Source organism: Carcharodon carcharias, chromosome 15 (genome assembly GCF_017639515.1).
Source record: "Carcharodon carcharias isolate sCarCar2 chromosome 15, sCarCar2.pri, whole genome shotgun sequence".
In the NCBI taxonomy this organism is placed as follows: Eukaryota; Metazoa; Chordata; class Chondrichthyes; order Lamniformes; family Lamnidae; genus Carcharodon; species Carcharodon carcharias.
In genome coordinates this window covers 40,851,819-40,874,865 of record NC_054481.1, presented here as the reverse complement: position 1 = coordinate 40,874,865, position 23,047 = coordinate 40,851,819, and the positions used below count along the sequence as shown (strand labels likewise).

At 44.1% G+C, this 23,047-nt stretch overlaps 1 protein-coding gene across 1 annotated transcript in view; it reads left to right on the top strand.

Annotated features, from left to right (window-relative positions):
• The window catches only part of rpusd1 (RNA pseudouridine synthase domain containing 1), a 40,814-nt gene extending 18,062 nt beyond the window's left edge, over positions 1–22,752 (top strand). Inside the window, exons 3-6 of the mRNA XM_041205823.1 lie at positions 4,917–5,040; positions 11,472–11,574; positions 13,943–14,044; positions 21,190–22,752. Of these exons, the coding sequence (XP_041061757.1) occupies positions 4,917–5,040; positions 11,472–11,574; positions 13,943–14,044; positions 21,190–21,581 (721 nt within the window). The 3' untranslated portion in view covers positions 21,582–22,752. The remainder of the gene's footprint in view (positions 1–4,916; positions 5,041–11,471; positions 11,575–13,942; positions 14,045–21,189) is intronic.
• The last annotated feature ends 295 nt before the right edge of the window (positions 22,753–23,047 follow it).

The window sequence follows — 23,047 nt, the reverse complement described above, 5'->3', positions numbered from 1 at the left end:
CGGAGCCAGGCCCTTGCTGGCTGACCTTATCAATCATCTGTAACAGGTTAAGTTCAACACAGGATTTGTGGCTTAGTAATGAACAGTCCTGGTTGTGGATCACAAAGAGGATCTCACAGATTGCGAGCTCGGATGCCGTATGTTCAGGCGCTGACTCGGGAATCTGGCTGGCCACGGTGCCTTTGGAAATGAGCTGCTCTGATCTGGCCAAGAACAATTTTTAGCTCACCCCTGCTAGGTCTTTTGACTCTGCAATCCGTGGGTATTCAAACTGAACCTCCACGCGATCTCTGGAGTCCTAAGCTACACAGTGAAGCTTTTTTCCCTTCTTCCTTCTACTTCCAGTTCTGCTATAGAGCTTCTCTCAGGCGATCTCCATCTGTGTCTTCACTCAGGTGCTTTCAGTCAGATCAGAATGCTGCTCCTTTAATTTTCCAGCTTTTGAATTTCTTCTGCTCCAGCTTTTCTGAATTTCTGGGTTTTTCCATGAGCTGCCACCATGTTGTAGGGTGTTCGATACAGTTTGGTAGGTTTGAAGAAGTCTTCGTAGTCATACATAGGCCAACTGTAAGTCTTCATTGACTCTAGAACTATTTGCAAATGTACAGTAAAGAGTACAAGCTAGGAACTGTCTCAATGCTTGCTGGTACACACAGCTCTGTTCAACAGAGACTGACCCTGGGTGTGGGTCATGTGCTCTCTTACATCACTGTGTGGGCAGTACTGCAGTCAGTCCCACATTAACCCTATATGTGCCAGACACTTATATTACATCTGTACTTTGCTTCCAGCTGTGGGGAATGAAGCACTTGAGACAGGTATCACTGTTGCTGGGCCCTGGTCTTGCGTTAAATAGATTTAGGACACAACATTATCACAAATTAGAAACTGTGAAAGCCAGACAATTCTCAATTTCTAAAAATGAGCTTGAGGCCACACATTGGGCAGAATTTTCTGCCTTCCAGGCGGGCGGGCCTGACCCAATCTCCAGTGGGCAGGGAGCCGATCCCCGTGGGCGGGGGGAGATTCCCCAAATGCAAGAGTGCTAAGTGCTGCCTCAGGGGAATTACTACCAGTTGTGAAAACATTAAAAATAGAAATAAAAAATCCTTAACATGTCACATGAGATGGGACATGTTCATAAATTTCACTAAAACTTTATTAAATTTTTTAAACCCTTCATGAAACCTCATCCCGCTGGTGGATGAGGTTTCATGTTTTTCAGAAGCCCGCCGGGGCTCCTGGCCTGCCCGCCGGCCATTGACAGGTCGGCAGGCGGACAGCTGATTTCACTGTCCCCCCGTCTTCCTTAGTATTTAAATGGGGCAGGATGACGTCAGGGGGAACCCCCGACATCATCCCACGTCATTTTGCGCGTCGGCAAGCGGGCCCTGCCTCCTGCTCGCCAACGGCAAAATTCAGCCCATTAACATTTGTGATGCAAGTAAGGATTCTAAGAAATGACTATAAAAATACCTGCCAATTCAAACATTCATTGAGAAAAGATACCTGTGGGTTTCTTTGTTTATATTCATTAACCAGTTGTACTAGTTAGTGTCTGCGCCATCAATTCTTGGGGCGGTAAAACTGAGGATAATGTTATTAAAGACAGTCCCTTTTGGATATTTTAAGGCTTGGATTTGGTAGCAAATTAAATGACAGGAAGCCTGAAGCTCATGGTTGACAAGCCAAAAACACTAGCTCCTAGAAGTCTTTTGTAAGTTCCTTGGGACATTTTACTACTTTAAAGGTGTCATAAAAGGCAAGTTGTTGTTGTAATATATGCTTGGCAACATGAGGTCAGCGGTTGCTTAATTGTGACGACACCAAGAGACTAATTAATATTCCACGCTGGATGGGGTCCAAGGTCCTGAAGCAACAGTCTTTAGCATTCCTGATGGTTTTGATGAATTTATCTAGTGAAGTAGCTGAGGAAATTTATCCATGCTGAGGTAGTCGATTTCATTAAGACTGTGGCACTAGGTCTCGATAATTCTGGAGGGTTAAAGAGTAGACTATTGGCCAAAGCTTCTACTACATAAGAACATAAGAAATAGGAACAGGAGTAGACCATTCAGCCACTCGAGCCTGCTCTGCCATTCAATAAAATCATGCCTGATCTTCTTGTGTTTGGATTTCCACATTCCCATCTAACCCCGATAACCTTTGATTCTCTTGTCTAACAAGAATCCATCTACCTCTGCCTTAAAAATATTCAGTGGCCCCACCTCCACCACCTTCTGAGACAGAGAATTCCAAAGTCTCACTACCCCCTGAGAGAAAAAGTATCCCCATATCTCTGTCCTAATAGGGCAACTCCTAATTTTAAAACAGTGTCTCCTAGTTCTGGACTCACCCACAAGAGGAAACACCCTTTAATCGTCCATCTTGTCAAGGCTGTTCAGGATCTTGTATACCTCAATCAAATCACCCCTTACTCTTCTAAACTCCATTGGAAACAAGCCCAGTCTGTCCAACCTTTCCTCGTAAGACAACCCACTCATTCCAGGTATCAATCTAATAAACCTCCTGTGATCCGCCTCCAATGCATTTACATCCTTCCTTAAATAAGGAGACCAAAACTGCGCACAGTATTCGAGATGCAATCTCACCAATGCCCTGTATAACTGAAGCATAACATCCTTACTTTTATGTTCAATCCCTCTCGTAATAAAGAATAGCAATCCATTAGCCTTCTTAATTACTTGCTGTACCTGCATACTATCTTTTTGTGACCTATGTACTAGAACATCTAGGTCCCTCTGCAGCTTAGAATTCTGCAGCCATTCTCCATTTAAGTAACACTCTGCTTTTTTGTTCTCCCTGCCAAAGTGAAGAACTTCACATTTTCCCACATCAAACTCCATTTGCCAGATCTTTGCCCACTCACTCAATCTATCTATATCCATCTGCAACCTCCTTATATCCTCTTCACAACATACTTTCCTGCCTATCTTTGTGTCATCTGCCAATTTAGCTACCATGACTTCACTCCCCTCATCTAAGTCATTGATGTAAATCCTAAAAAGTTGAGGCCCCAGTACTGACCCCTGTGGGATTGCACTCTTCACATCCTGCCAATCAGAAAAAGACCCATTTATGCATACTCACTGTTTTCTGCCAGCCAGCCAATCTTCTATCCATGCTAATATGTTACCCACTATACCATGCGCTTTTATTTTCTGTAATAATCTTTGTGGCACCTTATCAAATGCCTATTACAACTTTATCCAGTGATCTGGCTGGAAATGCATGTACATGGACATGGCTGGCTGTGATATTCTAGAACGTTGAATAACTTGCAACAGTTTTCAAGGCTCACACACACAAATGGCAGTATTAAATGCAGGCCATGGGGGTCTTCCCTGCCAGTTGAAGACAGCGAGAGCCCTGTGTCACCTCCTTTGGGGAAGACCTACATTAAGTGCCTCTCAGGCACTTAAGCGGACAGCGGTAGACATTCTTCAGCACCAAGGATGCTGGTGACAGAAAAACCATCCCCTGATCCTGTGAGAGCTGCTGGCATTGCACCTAGGCTCACCGAGGGACCCAGGCCACAGGTGAGTGAGGGCAGGATGGGGATGGGGCGGGTGTTGTGGGAGATGGGGGGAAGGGGGAAGCAGATAGGCTCTCAGCATTCTGCACCCCACCCCCCCCCCCAACTCCCCCTTCCCAATGCCGGGTTCCTTGGTGAGATACTGAGTGCCTTTGAATAAGGATCCCCCTTTCCTTCCAGGGAGACTGCAAGCAACCCTGACAAAGTTTGCTTTTCAAATTTCCTGCATGGCGACTGCCCTGTCCATCATTGCTTGAATGTCAGTTGTGGCAAGCTGAGACCCTTAAGTGGGCAGTAGGGCAGGAAGTCCGTCCACTGTCCCAAGACTTAATTGGAGCAGAGATGGAAAGGCAGCGGCATCCTCACCCGGCACCCTCCCGCCTGATTAAACATCCCCCGCCTCCAAACTCGCCTTGGGGAGGGCATTAAATCTGTCCATAATGTTCACTTCACCATGGAGCCATGATCCAGCCAGGAATTAGCACCTTTGCAAAAAGAAACTGGAGATGGAAGACAATTGGTGAGAAAATTAGAAAAATTTATTTTCTGCTGAATCATCCGGCAGCAGAAAAAGCCTATTGTATTGTTTTTAGTTTATTATATTTAAGAGGGTAGAACATCAGTATAGTAGATACTGGTCAATGTGGCTAGCTGTAAACTGCTAACCCAAGGTTTGGTTATGGTAGTATCCAAGAATATGTTTTAATTAATTTCATATTTTACTGCCCATTGTGTGCTATGTGACTGCTGAATAATTCATTCACCTTTAGCTAGTTTGGATTAAAGGTGTAGACTTTTTTTATTCATTCATGGGGTGTGGGCTTCACTGGCTGGGCCAGCATTTAATGCCCATCCCTAGTTGCCCTTGAGAAGGTGGTGGTGAGTTGCCTTCTTGAACCGCTGCAGTCCATGTGGTGTAAGTACACCCACAGTGCTGTTAGGGAGGGTGTTCCAGGATTTTGACCCAGTGATAGCGAAGGAAGGGCGATATATTTCCAAGTCAGGATAGTGAGTGGCTTGGAGGGGAACTGGTGGTGGTGCTCCCATCTGTCTGTTGCCCTTGTCCTTCTAGATGGTAATGGTCATGGGTGGATGGCAAAGGATATCCGATTAACAGCAGTGGCAATGCATATTGCTAGATCTTCTGCGACACAGATCAGGTACAACCCACAATTCACCTGTGTTGCCATGATGGTGGTCTTATATTTGTCCATGTACTGGAAGGCATCCAGTAAAATAAGTTTGACAGATTTCAGCTGCCATCTTTCTTTGAACTTCATCAGAAGTCTGGTTACTTAAAGCAAGGGAAGGGGCATTTGCTGTTATGATTCCAATCATTTTGTTCTATGTTTTTGGACAGATTTTGCCATCAGCTAGACTTTTCCACCAGTGGGGCACTGTGTATTGCTTTTAGTAAGATGGCAGCAGCCAAAGCCTATCGGTGTTTCAGAGATCGTATGGTAACCAAGGTTTACCTGGCTCTGGTACGTATCTCTTTGTTTTATTTAATTGATTGCATGCATCTTCACTTTGTGCGACATTCATCACAGCACCAATCATACCAACGATGCCCTGAAGCCAATGGGGTGGAAATTCCTCTTAGGCCAGTAGCATTATATAGTCATATCGATTCACCAGGATATCCACACCCAATTTTTAATTCAATATATTCAGTATTGACTTAAATAGAACTGAATGTTAAGCTATCCATATAAATAGGAGTACTGCCCAAGACAAATTTCTACCCCATTTGACTCTAAAATTGAGTCAGTGTAGTGATTTTGTATTTTCTTTCAAAACTATGAGATGGCTGTACCTAGCTCCTTTGTCTAGTCACCACATCATCACATTTCTAAGTTAATGGCACAGGAATGAGATCTGCTGCTGTTCAGTGTCTGTTCCCAGCAAGAATTTAGTTTCCTGTTCATGATCCAGTGACTGTGGCTGGAAATTACAGGTGATGAACATCACACTCCAACACCGCCTACCACCCCTCCCACCCTCCTTCCCCCTGGCCTCCCGCTTCCCCGTGATATCCACTCATGCTGGAAAAGTCCAGTCTTGTTAGGAAATGTCCATACATGGATGAGTTACTGATGGTCTGCTGGTGCCTGTGCCATCATACCCACTAGGAACACTGAATGGGATAGCAAATGATAATGGGAGGTGATTTTCTCTGGTCCCATGTGTTGACAATGTTGTAAGCAGAATGACAGCCATTTGTAGTGGAATTGGTGAGGTAATCAATCCCTGCCACTAGATGGCTTCATTGGATTTACAAAGTTACAGTTCTCAAGAGCAACAGCAAGGGCTTGAGGTGACCTTCAGTGCTTTGTGAAGTTGTTTTATGTGAAGATTTCTGAATCTATTTTCCGTCAATAGAATAGAGAAATCAGACTTCAGTGGCTCTGAAAACAAATACTGAGAAATCCACAAAAGCAATTTTGTTTGACTCATAGACGTTTACAGCACAGGAGGATGCCATTTTGCCCATCATGTCTGCTCCAGTCAACAAAGATCTGACTACACTAATCCCATTTTCCAGCGCTTGGCCCACAGCCCTGGAGGCTATGGCAATGCAAGTGAATATCTAAGTACTTCTTAAATGTTACGAGAGATTCTGACTCAACCACCCTTTCAGGCAGTGAGTTCCAGACTCCCACCATCCTCTGGGTGAAAAACTTTCTCCTCAATTCCCCTCTTAGCCTTCTACCTCTTATCTTAAATCTATCCCCCTTGGTTATTGACCCCTCTACTAATGGAAAAAGTGCCTTCCTATCCACCCTATCTATGCCCCTAATTTTACACACCTCTATCAGGTCCCATCTCAACCATCTCTGCTCCAAGGAAAACAACCCCAGCCTATCCAATCTTTCCTCATAGCTCACACCCTCCAGCCCAGGCAGCATCCTGGTAAATCTCCTCTGCAACCTCTCCATTGCAATCACATCCTTCCTACAATGCAGTGACCAGAACTGCACACAGTATCCAATTGTGGCCGAAACAGCATTTTATACAGTTCCAGCATAACCTCCCTGCTCTTATATTCTATGCCTTGACTAATGAAGGCAAGTATCCCATATGCCTTCTTAACCACCTTATCTACCTGCCCTGCTACCTTCAGGGATCTGTGGATATACACACCAAGGTCCCTCAGATCTTCAGTGCTTTCCAGGGTCCTACCATTCATCGTGTAACTCCTTGTCTTGTTATCTCTCCCCAAGTGTATTACCCCACACTTTTCCGAGCTGAATTCCATTTGCCACTGCTCGGCCCACCTGACTGGTCCATTGATATTCCTCCTGCAGTTTACGGCTATCCTCCTCACTATTTACCACCCTATCAATTTTCGTGTCATCTGCAAACTTCTTGATCATAGCCCCTACATTTCAGTCCAAATCATTTATGTACACCACAAACAGCAAGGGCCCCAGCACCAAGCCCTGCGGAACCCCACTGGAAACAGACTTCCAGTCATAGAAATATCCCTCTACCATCACCCTCTGCTCCCTGCCGCTCAGCCAGTTTTGGATCCAACGTGCCACTTTGCCTTGGATCCCAGGGGCTCTTACTTTCTTGACCAGGCTGCCATGAGGGACCTTATCAAAAGGTCCACGTAGACCACAGCAAACGCATTACCCTCATGAACATTCCTGGTTTCCTCCTCAAAAAATTCGATCAAATTTGTCAAACCCGATCTTCCCTTAACAAATCCATGCTGTCTATCCCTGATTAATCCTTGCTTCTCCAAGTGCAGATATATTCTGTCCCTCAGAATTCTTCCTAGTAACTTCCTCACCAACGAGGTTAGACTGACTGGCCTGAAACTTCCTGGTCTATCCCTTCCTTCCTTTTTTAATAATGTGAAAAATGTTAGCAGTCCTCCAGTCCTCTGGCACCTCACCTGTGGCCAGAGAGGATTTGAAAATTACTGCCAGGTCCCAGTTATGCCTGTCTCTTTATGGGGTATGTGGAACATTCCTTGTTCCAGACCTACTCCGGCCCCCTCCCACAGCTCTTTCTCTGGTACATCGCTGACTGCTTCAGTGCTGCTTCATGCTCTCGTCTGGACCTGGAAAAATTAATTAATTTTGCTTTCAATTTCCACCCCTCCATCATTTTCACGTGATCCATCTCTGATACTTCTCTTCCTTTACTTGACCTCTCTGTCTTAATTTCTGGTGATAGACTGTCCACCAATATTCATTACAAGCCTACTGACTCCCACAACTATCTTGACTACAGCTCCTCACATCCCGCTTCCTGTAAGGACTCCATCCCATTCTCTCAGTTCCTTCGCCTCCGTCACATCTGTTTGATGATGCCACTTTCAAAAACAGTTCCTCTGACATGTCTTCCTTCTTCCTTAACCAAGGTTTTCTACCCACGCTGGTTGACAGGGCCCTCAACCGTGTCCGGCCCATCTTCCGCGCATCTCCCCTCACACCTTCCTCTCCCTCCCAGAACCATGATAGGGTCCTCCTTGTCCTCACTTATCGCCCCACCAGCCTCCGCATTCAAAGGATCATCCTCCACCATTTCTGCCAACTCCAGCACGATGCCACCACCAAACACATCTTCCCTTCAACCCCTCCGGAGGCATTCCGCAGGGATCGTTCCCTCCGGGACATCCTGGTCCACTCCTCCATCACCCCCTACATCTCAACCCCCTCCCACGGCACCTTCCCTTGCAACCGCAGAAGGTGCAATACCTGCCCCTTTACTTCCCCTCTCCTCACCGTCCAAGGGCCCAAACACTCCTTTCAAGTGAAGCAGCATTTCACTTGCACTTCTCTCAATTTAGTCTACTGCATTCGCTGCTCCAAATGCGGTATCCTCTACATTGGAGAGACCAAATGCAGACTGGGTGACCGCTTTGCGGAACACCTTCAGTCTGTCCACAAGTATGACCCAGACCTACCTGTCGCTTGCCATTTCAACACTCCACCCTGCTCTCATGCCCACATGTCCGTCCTTGGCCTGCTGCAATGTTCCAGTGAAGCTCAACGCAAACTGGAGGAACAGCACCTCATCTTCCGACTAGGCAATTTACAGCCTTCCGGACTGAATACTGAGTTCAACAACTTTAGATCATGAACTCTCTCCTCCATCCCCACCCCCTTTCCGATCCCCCTTTTTTCCAATAATTTATATAGATTTTCCTTTTCCCACCTATTCCAATATTTTTAAATGTATTTTCATCCATTGTTTTATCTCTACCTGATAGCCTATTTCGATCCCTTCCCCCCACCCCATCTCCACTAGGGCTATCTGTACTTTGCTTGTCCTGCTTTCTACCCTTAATATCACCTTTAGCACATTTCTTAGCTAATATCATCACCGTCAACACCTCTTTGTCCTTTTGTCTATGACATCTTTTGGTTATCTCCACCTATCACTGGCCCTCTATCCAGCTCTACCTGTCCCACCACCCTCTCCTTAATCAGCTTATATTTCACCTCTATTCTATTTTTCCTTAGTTCTGTTGAAGATGCATATGGACTCGAAACGTTAATTGTATTCCTCTCTGCAGATGATGTCAGACCTGCTGAGTTTTTCCAGGTATTTTTATTTTTGTTTTTGTCCCAGATATCTCTTCCCTTGCGTCCCTCAACTGCCTGGGATACATCTCATCCGGACCTGCGGATTTATCCACTTTTAAGGCCACTAACCACGCTAGTACCTCCTTTCTCTTTATGTTAATTTCCTCTAATATTTCACAGTCCTCCATCCGGATGACTATACCTGCGTCATCCTTTTCCATTATGAAGACCGACACAAAGTATTCATTGAGGACTGTACCCATGTCTTCCGAGTCCACACACACATTACCTCAATGGTCCCTAATTGGCCCTACTCTTTCCCTAGTTGTTCTCTTGCTCTTTATATATTTAAAAAACCCCTTTGGGTTTTCCTTTATTCTACCCACCAATGCTTTCTCATGCACTCTTTTAGCTTTCCTAATTTCATTTTAAGTTCCCACCTGCACTTTCTATACTCCTTTAGGGACTCTGTCATATTGAGTCCTCAGTATCTGCCATAGGCTTCTCTTTTTTTCTTAATCCTAACCTTTATGTCCCTTGACATGCAGAGTTCTCCAGACTTGATCCCCTCCTTTGTCTTTACGGGAACACATTTGCCCTGTACTCTTGTTATTTCCTCTTTGAATGCCTCCCACTGCTCTGATACAGTTTTATCTGCAGGTAGCTGCTCTCAGCCCACTTGGGCCAAATCGTATCTCATCTTAGTAAAATTATCCTTTTCCCCGGTTTAGAACTTTTATTCCTGGCCCAACCTTATCCTTTTCCATAATTATCCTAAATCTAGCTGAGTTATGGTCACTCTCTCCAAACTGATACGCCTTCCACCTGCCCATGCTCATTTCTGAATATTAGGTCCAGAACTGTCCCCTCCCTTGTTGGGCTTTCTACGTACTGGCTAAAAAGATTTGCCTAATACAAAATACGCACTCTCCCTGTAAATCAAAGCCCACTAGACACTAAATGACCAGGGTGGGTATGAGAGCGTGCACTGCATATCAAACAAGCAAAAATGTGCAGATTTTCTCAGTCGTTTTGTTTAAGCAATGTGAGGGTTTCTATGTGCTTCAGGTGTCCAACTGAACAAAAAAGTGCTGTTTTGAAGATCTGCACTATAATTGAATGATTTCATTCAGCAGTAATTCTTCTCCAGTGTCTTATGGCTACGATCTTATTTGTTACTGGAACATATGAACAGAAGGAGGCCATTCGGATGCTCGAGCCTGTGCTGCCACGCAATTAGATCATAACCCATAATATCCTTGCCCAACAAAAATCTATCAATTCCTGTTTTTAAATTTTTGATTGAGCCCCCAACCTCAACAGCTTTTTGGGGGAGAGAGTTCCAGATTTCAGCTACCCTTTGTGTACTTCCCTTGTGTGACAAAGTGCTTCCTGACATCAGCCGTGAACTTCCTGAAAGGTTTCAATCAGCTGGCCTTTTTCAGATTAGTATTTGGGGTTTTCAAAGATATAAGAGCATATCAGGAACTTTTAAAGAGAGCCTGGTTGAAATTCTGGCAGAGTTAACTAAGCCAAATAAACTCTGTAGTGATAAAAATAAAAAGTGCAACTCTATTTATGACAATTATAATATGTTTTGGTATGGAGGGTACTATACAAGGAGTTAGCAAATCTTAATTACTACTCTAAATATGTCTTGATGTTGTTCCTATTGCTATTTAATACATTTTGTGAGGCATGTTAAAGGGTAAAATAAGATCTAGAGTAATGTTATTTTCTCACCTTCTGAAAATGAGGATCTCACAGTGCAAGGGATGGAAATTGTAACTAAAGTAATTTAAAAAAAACAATCAGTTCATTATCCAGTGCTCCTGAGTTCCTTCTCTAAGTTTGTCTGCTCCTCTTCCTCCCTCCCTTTCCTCCTTTAAAACCGTCCTTAAAGTACACCTCTGATCAATCTTTTGGTTACCCCTCCTCCTATCTCCTTTGGCTTAAGCATCTATTTCTGTCTGATTACACTCCTATGAAACAGCTTGGGACATTCACTACATTAAAGATGCTGTATTAATGAAAGTTGTTATTGTTAGGAAAAGTGAAAACACACTTGAAGGTTTAGGGAGCTTGGGTTCACTGACGAGAGTAGATTAAAAAAGGAAACAAAAAAATTATCTAGAGTGAAAATGGGTGAAATAAACTTGCACATCAGAATTCCTTCTCCACATGAATTAATTGACGTGACAGGTTAAACTCTGATTTAGATCTAGTTTTAATCTGTTTGAGGAGAGTGAGAACAATTGTGACACATTTAGAAAGTTTGTGAAATGAAACTGAGCCTTAAGAAGTAGGTTTTCCCTTGTAGAATGGGATTGTTGACATAAATGTTAAATCTAATGCTGACATGTTTGCCACAGGTCAGAGGTCATGTCTCTGTGAATAGGATGATGATAGATCGAGCAATTGGTAAAAATACAACCGAAGGAATGACACACATGATGTGTACTGAAGATACCCAGGGTAAAGTATACAATTACATCTGCTCCAGAATGAATCAGTTGCTGATAAACCCCTAAAATGATAAATAGACAGGGCTGCAAAAGCATGGTGGAAAGATACATTGCTATAGACTTCAAAGGTTAACATTAACTCAAGGACAGTTTCTCATAGATCTTTCTTTGGACTCAAAGTTAGAGACAAACTGATAAAACATTTGCTTTATGATGAACTTATCCCCTTTCTCCCCACCGAGATTTTGCATGCCAGGCACCAGAGCTACTTTTTAGCTTCTGTTTTGATAAATTCCTCATAAGAGGTTAGTGTGCAAAATTAAAGCACATGGATTGGGGGTAATATATTGGCATGGATTGAGAATTGGTTAGCAGACAGGAAACAGAGTTGGAATAAATGGGTCTTTTTCGGAGTGGCAGGTGGTGACTAGTGGGGTACTGCAGGGATCAGTGCTTGGGCCCCAGCTATTCACAATATATATCAATGATTTGGATCAGTGAAGCAAATGTAATATTTCCAAGTTTGCTGATGACAAAACTAGGTGGGAATGTGAGTGGTGAGGAGGATGTAAAGAGGCTTCAATCTGATTTATACACATTAAGAGAGTCGTCAAATACATGGCAGAGGCAGTCTAACATAGTTAAGTGTGAAGTTATCCATTTTGGTAGGAAAAACAGATTGGCAGAGAATTATTTAAATGGTGCTAGATTGGGAAATGTTGATGTACAAAGGGACCTAAGTGTCCTTGTACACCAATCACTGAAAGCAAGCATGCAGGTGCAGCAAAAAGTTAAGAAGGCAAATGGTATCTTGGCCCTCGTTGCGAGAGGACCTGAGTACAGGAGCAAGGTTGTCTTACTGCAGCCTTTGGTGAGACCACACCTGGAGTAGTGTGTGCAGTTTTGATCTCCTTACCTAAGAAAGGATATACTTGCCACAGAGGGAGTGCAGCAAAGGTTCACAAGACTGATTCCTGGGATGGCAGGATTGTCGTATGAGGAGAGATTGGACCAACTAGGCCTGTATTCACTGGAGTTTAGAAGCATGAGAGAGGATCTCATTGAAACATATAAAATTCTGACAGGGCTGGACAGACTGGATGCAGGGATGATGTTTCCTCTGGCTGGGAGAGGTTCTAGAACAAGGGGTCACAATCTCAGGATACAGACTAGGCCATTTAGAATTGAGATGAGGAAAAACTTCTTCACTCAGAGGGCCTGTGGAGTTCTCTACCACAGAGAGCTGTGGAGGCCAAGTCGCTGAATATATTTTAAAAAGAAATAGATAGATTTCTAGACTCTAAAGGCGTCAAGGGGTATGGGGAGAGAGCAGGAGTGTGGCATTGAGATAGAGGATCAGCCATGGGCATATTGAATGGCGGAGCAGGCTCGAAGGGCCAAATGGTCTACCCCTGCTTGTATTTTCTATGTTTCGTGCTTCCCTGCAACCTTGACAGGACAATGCACTAGAGCAGCCAAGGGTTCCCAGCTGTCCAAGCTTGCCTTTGAGATTGAAACGCTCGCCAGGATGGGAGTGGTGGGTGTCATCTATGTTGCAGGTCAGTCTCTATTGGAAGTAACTGGCACATTGACAGAGTGCCATCATTGGAATTCAACTTTTAATAGCTGGTCACCTGTCCGAAACAAATGTCAAAGGCCAAAGGCTATAATGCAGTAAGCCTCCCAAGGATGAAAGAGAAGCTAAAATTAAAAGTGGAATAGTGATTAAACAATCCAATTCTTGGGTATTAAGACATTTCAGGAAGATGGAACGACCGAGTGAGGAAAGAATGAGTTCAAATATTGTAGGGTGCACTGAATCTCAATTTTAACAGGAGAAAACATGTGAAAGGCCATTCTGAAGGAAAAGAGTAACGTTCAGGGAAAAACACAATACCCAAATATTAGTAAAATAAGGGGCCAATAAGATTGTGATAAGAACATAAGAAATAAGTGCTGGACTAGGCCATTTGGCTCTTCTGGCTTACTCTGCCGTTCAATAAAATTGCAGCTGATCTTGACCTCAACTTCACCTTCTGGCACTATCCTATGTAGCAGAGATGCATTTCTATAGTGTTGAAATGGGACATTCGGTTAAGCAAAGTGTTAACTTCATTGATTAAAGTGGTGGAAAGAGAGAAGTTGGAAGCTTGATGTGAGAGAGGTTTTGCTTGTCAGACAATAGGATTAATAACATAATCATAAATAGATTCCCACAGCACAGTAAGTTTTCTGAAGGTGAATCATTGGGAGAATTTCTGTCTAGCTTGGAATTGTTTGATTACTACATTATGGGATTAAATGAAAAAGGTATCTGCTATCAGTTTATCCAGAATAAGCAGTTTATAAATGATTTACTTCTATGTGATTCTATAAAGGCTGTCAAAATCCCAAACCATCTCAGACAGAGATGACTGTCCTGGCAAGAGGTTTTTACAGTGGAGATCCAGTTACTAAAGTATTCCTGCAGCCATTAACAGGTTAGTGTTGCTCTCTAAAGCTCTAACTTTGTTTATTAAATGAAAAGTCAGGTTAAAATAATTGTTAGCTTAACACAGTTTTAGCGATCTCGTCTCTCAGTCAGGTTCTTTCTTTACCAAGTAGATGTGCACATGATCTAGGCTGGAATTTCACTGCAGTGCAGTGCAATGTTGCAAAGTTGGAGCTGCTGTCTTTTGGTTGGATATTAAACAGAGCTGAGGGGCAGAATTTAATGCCCCCCTCCCTGACATTAAGAGATTGGAGGTAGGAAGGGGGCTGTTTTAACAGGAAGGGAGCAAGGCATGGGGAAGATCCCGCCTCCACCAATTAAGTCCTGGGAAGGAAGCTTGCAGGCAGCCTTCCTGCACAGAGGCCAATTGAGCAATTAATTCCCACTTAAGGACCTCATCCTGCCACATTCAGCAGCAGGCGGGGAACTTGCCACGGAGACCTGCCTGCGGCCTTCTCGGGTAAGGGGTGATGGGGAGTCCCTCGTTCAAAGTCACCAGTGCTCAATCAATGGACCCTGTATCAGGATAGGGGCCCACTGAGAGCCAGCCTCACCCCACCTTGCTTCTGACCCCACTCCCATCTCTGCCATTAAACTCCCTCCCTGCGACCCCCATCCCACCTTCACTTACCTTTCTCCAGGGATCCCTGGTGAAGGCCCAAGTGAATTACTGGCAGAAGCCACCACTCCCATTGGCCACTGCTGGTAATGAAGAGTTGCTGGCCTCTGATTGGCTGGCAGCTCTTGGCAGCAGGATTTTCACTCTACTGGTGTAGGACAACAATTAAATATCCCTCTTGGGGCCGGGAGCCCCAGCAACAGGGCTCCTGCTGCCAATTAGGGACTTTTTTCCCTCAGGGTTCCCAGAGATTGGATTGGCGGGTTGCTGCCAGTTTTGGCTGACGTCAGGCGCTTTCCACCTTGGGTGTAAATAATCCTATGGCACAGTAGGGGAGTTCTCCAAATGCCCTATCCAACAGTTTTCCTTCATAAGCTCCTCCAAAAACATATGACTCAGTCATTTATCTCATTGCTATTTGTGTGATTTTGCTCTGCATAAAATGGCTGCCACAACAGTGATTAAAATTCAAAAGCAATTCATCATTAGCTGTGAAGTGCTGTGGGGATTAACGGAGGCGCCATATAAATACAAGTTCCTTCTTGCATCCTGTAGCATGGAGGAACAAATCGGTGCAGTGGTTCACTTGTGGGACTTGCGTTTGAATTAATTTCAGATACAGATGGATATAGTCTACCCCTCAGATATTTACAGATTATTCTTTTTGTAGTTTCTGACCAGGAATTCATGGCATAGAGTGCCTACATTTCACCCTGTTGGCTCTATCATTCAGAGGTGACTGGTGTTATAAAAAAAAGGGAAATAGCTAAGTATAGGAAATATGCCCTTCTGTTAATTGCAATCTTTGGGAGAGTGTTGAGAGAGCTTTATACCACACCACATCAGGTGATCTGCAAGAAATAGGTGTTGCCTTCCAAATAATGTCAATGAGAACAGATAGGATTGTGGGAAAGAGAAAAAAAATGAACAGTATTATCAGATATAATCAATGGAGATGTCAGGTCACCTTCCCATGTTAATATGAATATTGCCATCCCTAGCTTGCCACCTGAGCAATTCATAGATAATTCTATTGTCTTTTGCACAATGTTTGTGTGTTTCCAATCCCCTTCTTTTTGCTGTGTTTCTTTTTTAAATGCTGTTCATCTGTAATATTTTTCAATCTGACAAGGGCCATCGACCGTTGAGTAGAATTTAATGCCCTTCCCCCTTGGTAAGTTTGTGGGGAAGGGGGGGCATTTAATCAAGTGGGAGGGTGGCTGGTGGGGATCCCGCCGCCTTCCTGCCTTTACCCCAATTAAGTCCGTAGCAGGAAGGCCTGTGGAAGGCCTTCCTGTCCTGCTGCCAATTGAGGCCCACTTAAGGGCCTCAACCCACCATTAACCCTGCAGCATGTGGGGGACTTGCCATGCAGAGAGCACGATAAACAAATCCTGTTGGGCTCCTGGGGAGGGGGGGGTCCCTTGTTCAAAGGCACTCTGTTTCTGTTCGAGGGACCTGGCATCAGGAAGAGGCGCCCCACTGAGAACCATCCCGCTGCCTTTGGTGCCCACCACCCTCTCCCCACCCTCTGTCTCACCATCACTCACCCATTGCCTCGAATCCAGTGATAATACTAGACTTCACATGGGTGTCATAAGCAGCACTAGCGGCTGCCATCCTGGTGGTGCTGTTGTTCAATAGAACTGCTGGCCTCTGATTGGTTGGCAGCTCTCGGTGGCGGACCTCCACCCCCAGCGTCCTTGATCTCAGGAAAGGTCTGCCCCTGTCCACTGAAATGCCTGAGTGGCACTTAATATGGCAGGCCTTCCCGAAAAGAGGCAATACAGGGCTCTCGGCAGCTCTCTGGCTGTCGGGCGAAACCCCCTTTCGTCTCTAGGAAGTACCACCCATTAACTCTGTTTCTCTTTCCACAAACACTGGCTTACCTGCTGAGAGTTTCCCATTTTTGATTTTGTTTCAATCCGTATAAAAGCTTGGTTTCAATTTAAAATGGAAATCGATGACAGACTTTTGTCATATGAATGAAATTAATATGTAGCAGTCACACAAGACTTGAACGCATATTTTCCCCTTCACCAGTGTGAACGAAAAAGAGGGTGGGACTATGAAATGAATCTCTTCACTCTCACCCATGCTAGCAGCTGGAGGTAAATATTTCCCAAGATGTGAGTTCTTTCTACCTGTGGCGCTTGCTGAACAATCCTGAGTGCACTAATAGATACAATAACAAACAATTTAGGATAATCAGTTGAGCTCATAACATGGCTCATTTACGCTTACTGGAAGCGACATATATTCATTCGCAGAGACCCTTTCTCTGCAAAGAAAAAGAATAAGTTCAAACCTTGTGCATTTTTTGAATTACCAGGGAACTTGGGGAGCCAATAATTTCCTGTTGCTTTCTCCATGTCAACACCTCAGCCAATCAGAGTTGACTCGCCAACCAATCAGCACCCTTTTCTTCTGCAATATAAAATGTGTGATTGTTTAAAATTTGGTATTCTTGTGTTTGCCCTGATGAGCACAAGACAAAAAACTTTGGCAACCTGTCTCTCTTTTCAGCAATTTTCAAGTAATCAGGTCATTAAATTGAGAGCCAGGACAAAACGCTTCCTACAAATACCATTTTGGGCCTATAATAGCATGGCCCCTTTTTTCCCTGGAATAAGGTAGTGGTAGAATTGATTTTGCAGTTGCTGTCAGGAGAGCACTTTTCATTTCTTTCTTCACTTCATAAGTGAGCTGGTCCATAAATGTACTGTTGCTCAGTGTGCTTATTGCTTTATGATACTTTCTGAAGGGAAATTAGGGATGGGTAATAAGTGCTGGCCTTGACAGCAATGCTTACATCCCAAGAATGAATAGAAAAACATGTGAGTACGGTAGCATAATGGTTATGTTGCTTGACTAGTAATCCAGAATCTTGAACTAGTAAAATCCCACCACGGCAGATTAATCAATTAAATAAACCTGGTGTCTGAAGCTATTGGATTGTCGTAAAAATCTAACTGGTTCAGTGATGTCCTTTTGGGAAGAAAACCAGTCATCTTTACCTGGTCTGGTCTTTAGGTAAATCTAAGTGAACAGTAATGTGGTTGACTTTTAACTGCCTTCTGAAATAGACTAACAGGCCACTCAGATGTATCAAATATCTACAAAAAAAGTACAATAAGAATAAAACCAGACAGACCACCTGGCATCAGCCTAGCAATTGGATTGTACATAACAAAGGCAAACCTAATCCATTCGACCCTGCTAAGTCCTCCTCACTGGTGACTTGTGTCAAAATTGGGTCAGCTGTCCCATAGATTAACCAAGCCTGACATAGCCATACTCACAGCATTGTGCCTTTCAGCCAAGACCCCAGACTCCTCCATCACCCACTAATAGTGGTGGCGACACAGTGGCACACAGTCAGGAGCGGGTTGTCCCTGCAGTCTCATTGCATCTGGTCAAACATGTGCAAGGAAGCCTCCTGCTGATTACCTGCCCACCCCTTGTCCCAGGATGAATCAATGCATCTCCATATTGAACAATTGAACATAATTTGGAAGAAGCGCTGAGGGTAAGCAAGGGCACAGAATGTACTCTGGGTAGGGTCATCAAGAGTGGTTTGGTGGCACTACTACTGACCGAGCTAGTGGAGTCCTGCAGGACACACCTGCCAAACTGGTCTTGTGACAGATGGTGACAGACCCAATGCGAGGGGAAAACCTACTTGACCTTGCCCTCACCAATCCACCTGTCGCAGATGTGTTGGTACAGGATAGTATGGTCACTGAAGAGTGACCACAATCTTTGTGGAGTTTTTCACACTGAGGATACCCTCCATCATGCTGTGTTGCACTATCACTGTGCTCAATGAGATTGATTTGAACAGAACTAGCAGCTCAAAACTGCTGAGGAGCTGTGAGCTAACAACAGCAGCTGAATTGTATTCAATCACAATCTGTAACCTCATGGCCGAGCATAACCCTCGCTGTGTTATTAACATCAAACCAGATCACCAACTTTGGTTCAATGAGGTGTGTAGGACAATGTGCCAGAGCAGCCCTAGTTAAATCTGAAAATGAGATGTCAACCTGGTGAAATTACAACAAGCATGCATGCTAAACATCAGAGGCAGGATGCCTCAGACAAGAGATAAGCAGACCCACATCCAGTAGATCAGATCAAAGCTCTGCAGTCCTGTCACATCCAGTCTTGAGTGCTAAAAGGTGAGGATGCTCCATGACGGCGGAGCCTGGCGTGAGTGCTAAAGAGAAAGCTGTCTACAGCCAGGAATGCCAAGTGGATGATCCATCTTAGCTTCCTCCTGAGCTCCTCACCACAGATGCCAGTCTTCAACCAATTTGATTTACTCCACATGATTTCAAGAAACAAAAGCTCTTGGCACCTGCAACTTCCAGGCTGTAGTGCTGAAGGCTTGTGCTCCAGAGCAAGTTGTGCACTTAGCCAAGCCCTTTCAAAACAGCTACAATACTGGTATCTACCCGACAATGTGGAAAAGGTATCATTTCTGCAAAAAGCAGGGAAAATCCTATCTGGCTATTTACCACCCCAACAGCCTACTCTCAATCATCAGCAAGATGATGGAAGGTGTCTTTTGGCAGTGCTATCAATCAGCACTTAATCACCCATAATCTGCTTACCAGTGCTCAGTTTGGATTCTTGTCAAAATCACCCTTCTCCATACCTCATGACAGCCTTAGACAAATCATGGGCAAAAGAGCTGAATTCCAGAAGTGGGGTGAGAGTGACTGTCCTTGACATCAGGGCAGCATTTGAACAAGTATGGCACCAAGTAAGCATAGGCCCAGATTTTAAGGCGGGGATGGGGCTGTAAAATGCTACGAGCCATTCTAAACTCCATTGACTACGGCGGAACCGTAAAATCCCACTGCCATAAAATTCCGCCCATTGTAAAGTTGTAAGTTAGTGGGGATCAGGGGAACAACTCTCCACTGAGCTGGAATCACACCCAGCACAAAAGTTGTGTTTGTTAGAGGTCAATCATCTCAGCCCCAGGACAGGAGTTCCTCAGGGCAGTTTCCTGGCCTCAACCATCTTCAGCTGATTTGTCAATTGCTTTCCCTCCAACATAAGGTCAGAAATGGGGATGTTTGCTAATTTTTAAAAATTCATTCATGGGATGTGGCCATCGCTGGCTAGACCAGCATTTATTTACCCATCCTTAATTGCCCTTGAGAAGGTGGTAGTGAGTTGCATTCTTGAACTGTGGCAGTCCATGTGTTCCAGGATTTTGACCCAGTGACAGTGAAGGAACGGCGATATATTTCCATATCAGGATGGTGAGTGGCTTGGGAGGGGAATTTCCACATGGTGGTGTTTCCATGTCTCTGCTGCCCTTGTCCTTCTAGATGGTAGCATTCATGGGTTTGGAAGGTGCTGAGGGTGCAGTGTTCAGTTTAATTTGTCACTTATCAGCTGATGAAGCACCCCATGCCCACATGCAGCAAGACCTGCACAACATAAGGCTTGGGCTCACAGGTGGCAAGTAACATTTGCACCACATAAGTGCCAGGAAATGACATGTCCATCAAGAGAGCATCTAACCACCTCCCCTTGACATTCAATGTCACTTCCATTATTGAATCATTACCATATTCTGGGGGTCACCATTGACCAGAAACTGGACCAGCCATCTAAATACTGTGGCCACAGGACCAGGTCCGAGGCTGTCTGCTGACTCCTGAAAGCTCTTCCACTCTCTACAAGGAGCAAGGCAGTAGATTGATGGAATACTCTGCACTTACTTGGATGAGTGCAGCTGTAACAATATTCAAGAAACTTAACATAATTTAGGACAAAACAGCTTGCTTGACTGACAAGCTACCCTCCACCATAAACATTCACTCCTTCCATCATTGGTACACTGTGGCTGCAATGTGTAGCATCTGTAAGATGTGCTGCAGTAACTTGCCATAGGTCCTTCCACAGCACTTTCCAAACCTGCGATGTCTACCACCTAGTAGGACAAGCGCAGCAAGTTCTGTCGAAGGGTCATGAGGACTCGAAACGTCAACTCTTTTCTTCTCCGCCGATGCTGCCAGACCTGCTGAGTTTTTCCAGGTAATTCTGTTTTTGCATGAGTACACCATCATACCAGTTCCCTGCCAAGTCACACACCATCACGACTTGGAACTATATCACCTGCCGTTTCTTCCCTGTTGATGGGTCAAAAATCTGGAACTCCCTCCCTAACAGCACTGTGGGTGTACCTACACCACATGGACTGCAGTGGTTCAAGAAAGCATCTCACCACCTTCTCAAGGACAATTAGGGATAAGCAATAAATAATGGCCTTGTCAGTGATGTCCATACTCCATGAATGAATAAATAAAAAAAATTTAAATTTGTCATGCAAATTTTCATGCAATGACATAATGCTTAGAAAAGATATTAGATATTTAGAGATGCAAGTGATGTCAACTTATTTGTTTTTAATCCGTAATGTTGGAAGGTAGAAATTGTTTCTTTGAGATTGATGTAGAGATGTCTTGCTTTAGTGTGTCTTGTTATTTGTTTAGGCCGGACACACCAGCTGAGGGTCCATTGCAGCGCTGTGGGGCATCCCATAGTAGGTGACTTTACCTACAGCTTGAAGACTGACAGCAGCCCTTATCGTATGATGCTTCATGCCCATCACCTGCGGATTCCCATGGAGGGGGAGCTTATAGAGGTGACCACGGCTGACCCTTTCACGCACTTGGTGGACAATAATTTGGAACTGGGCTCATGTGTCAATAGCTTGCACAACATAATCAAGGGACTGAAAGACAAGTGTGTGACAGAGCAATGTGACAGTAACAACATTCTTGGAGTTCAAGCGGAGAAAATACAGGTGGAAAAAACAAGTGAAGAGACAGAGGAAGAAAGAGAGAAGTGCTTGCAGTGGTTAAATGAATGGGCAATAAGTTAATATTAATGGTTACTGAGGACTATCTTGACTGGAAGCTGCATATTCACATCTAAAATGGTTTGTTGGGATGAGGGATGGTCAACCAGGTATCCAATGGTAAACAGATTCACTGTGAGGCTGTTTTGCATGGCTGACATGGACCAACCACCCCCATATATCTAATCAACATTGTTTATTGGATTAACAGCTATTGTGTTACCCTCACTTTTGACTACCAGATGTTTTTACTTGTTGGTTAGTGTCCATGAAAGCCATTCCCCTTCCCAAATGAAGGTTTTCCAGCCCCAGCCCAGCCTTAATGGTTTGATAACTTCACACCTAGAGACACACATAGTGGTACAGGTTTTAAATTAACTACTTCTGTTTTTAAAATTCCTAAAATGAAGTATCTATTTCTGACCAAACATCAACAAAATACAATAGAAGCCAGAATAGAATACAACTTTAAGTACTACAGTAACTTTATAGGGATACCCCACTGGGAACCAGTTTCTCTCAAATGATTCTCTGTGGACCGATCCATTGGTTTAGCTATTAGATGACCATCAGTTTTGCTTGTGTGGTGGTGGAATAGCTGAGTTTGACGCAAATTGACATGTTGGATTTACTGACACGAGCTTAAAGAAATATCATTTGTGATTGGCTGGTTGCCTGATGGGAAAGAATTGGCTTTATATAGAAGTACCTAAAATGTGCAGCTCAGAAATAGGTCATTCAGCCCTACTGGTCTTTGCTCATCTTTATGCTCCACTTGAGCTTCCTTCCACTCTTCTTCATCTCACCCTGTCAGCATTTTCTTTCATTTATTTCTTCTTGATGGACCTATCTAGCTTCCTCTTAATTGTACCTGTTCTATTGACCTCAACTATTCAGTGTGGTAGCACGTTCTGACAGATTCCAGGTAAAGATATTTCTCCTGAGTTTCTCACTGCATTTATTAGTGACTCTTACATTGGCCCCTAGTTCTAGATCCCCTACTAGTGCAAACATCTTGACTTCTCTAATGTATTTCATTCAAATGTTTTCTACCAATATTCATCATGAACATCTCCATGCAAAGGCACCTGGGCGAGAAACAAAATTCCCACTTTTTTGTGCACTTGATTTTAAAGAAAATTTGCTTTTCTTTAAACAAAACAAACCACTAAAATAAATGTTCAATCTTTTATCATTTTTGTTTGGAGACTGCACTGGATTTTTGCTATGAAGATGGGTAACTTGAGTTGGGAAATTTTCCAACTCAGCAGACCTGCCTTGCTGCAAAGGGCTTCATTAGATCCAAGTTTCGCTCCGGGAGGTGGGATGGGATTGAGTTGAACCCATCGATCCCAGAAGCAGATCCTCGAGGCAGGCGAGTGCTAAGGTGGGCTGGTTAGATGGCCTGTCTCGGTTGTTTTAGAAGCTGTTAGACCCTCTGGCCCTCGCCCCTTAGACCCCCCTCACCCATCTCTCCATGCCAACTTATG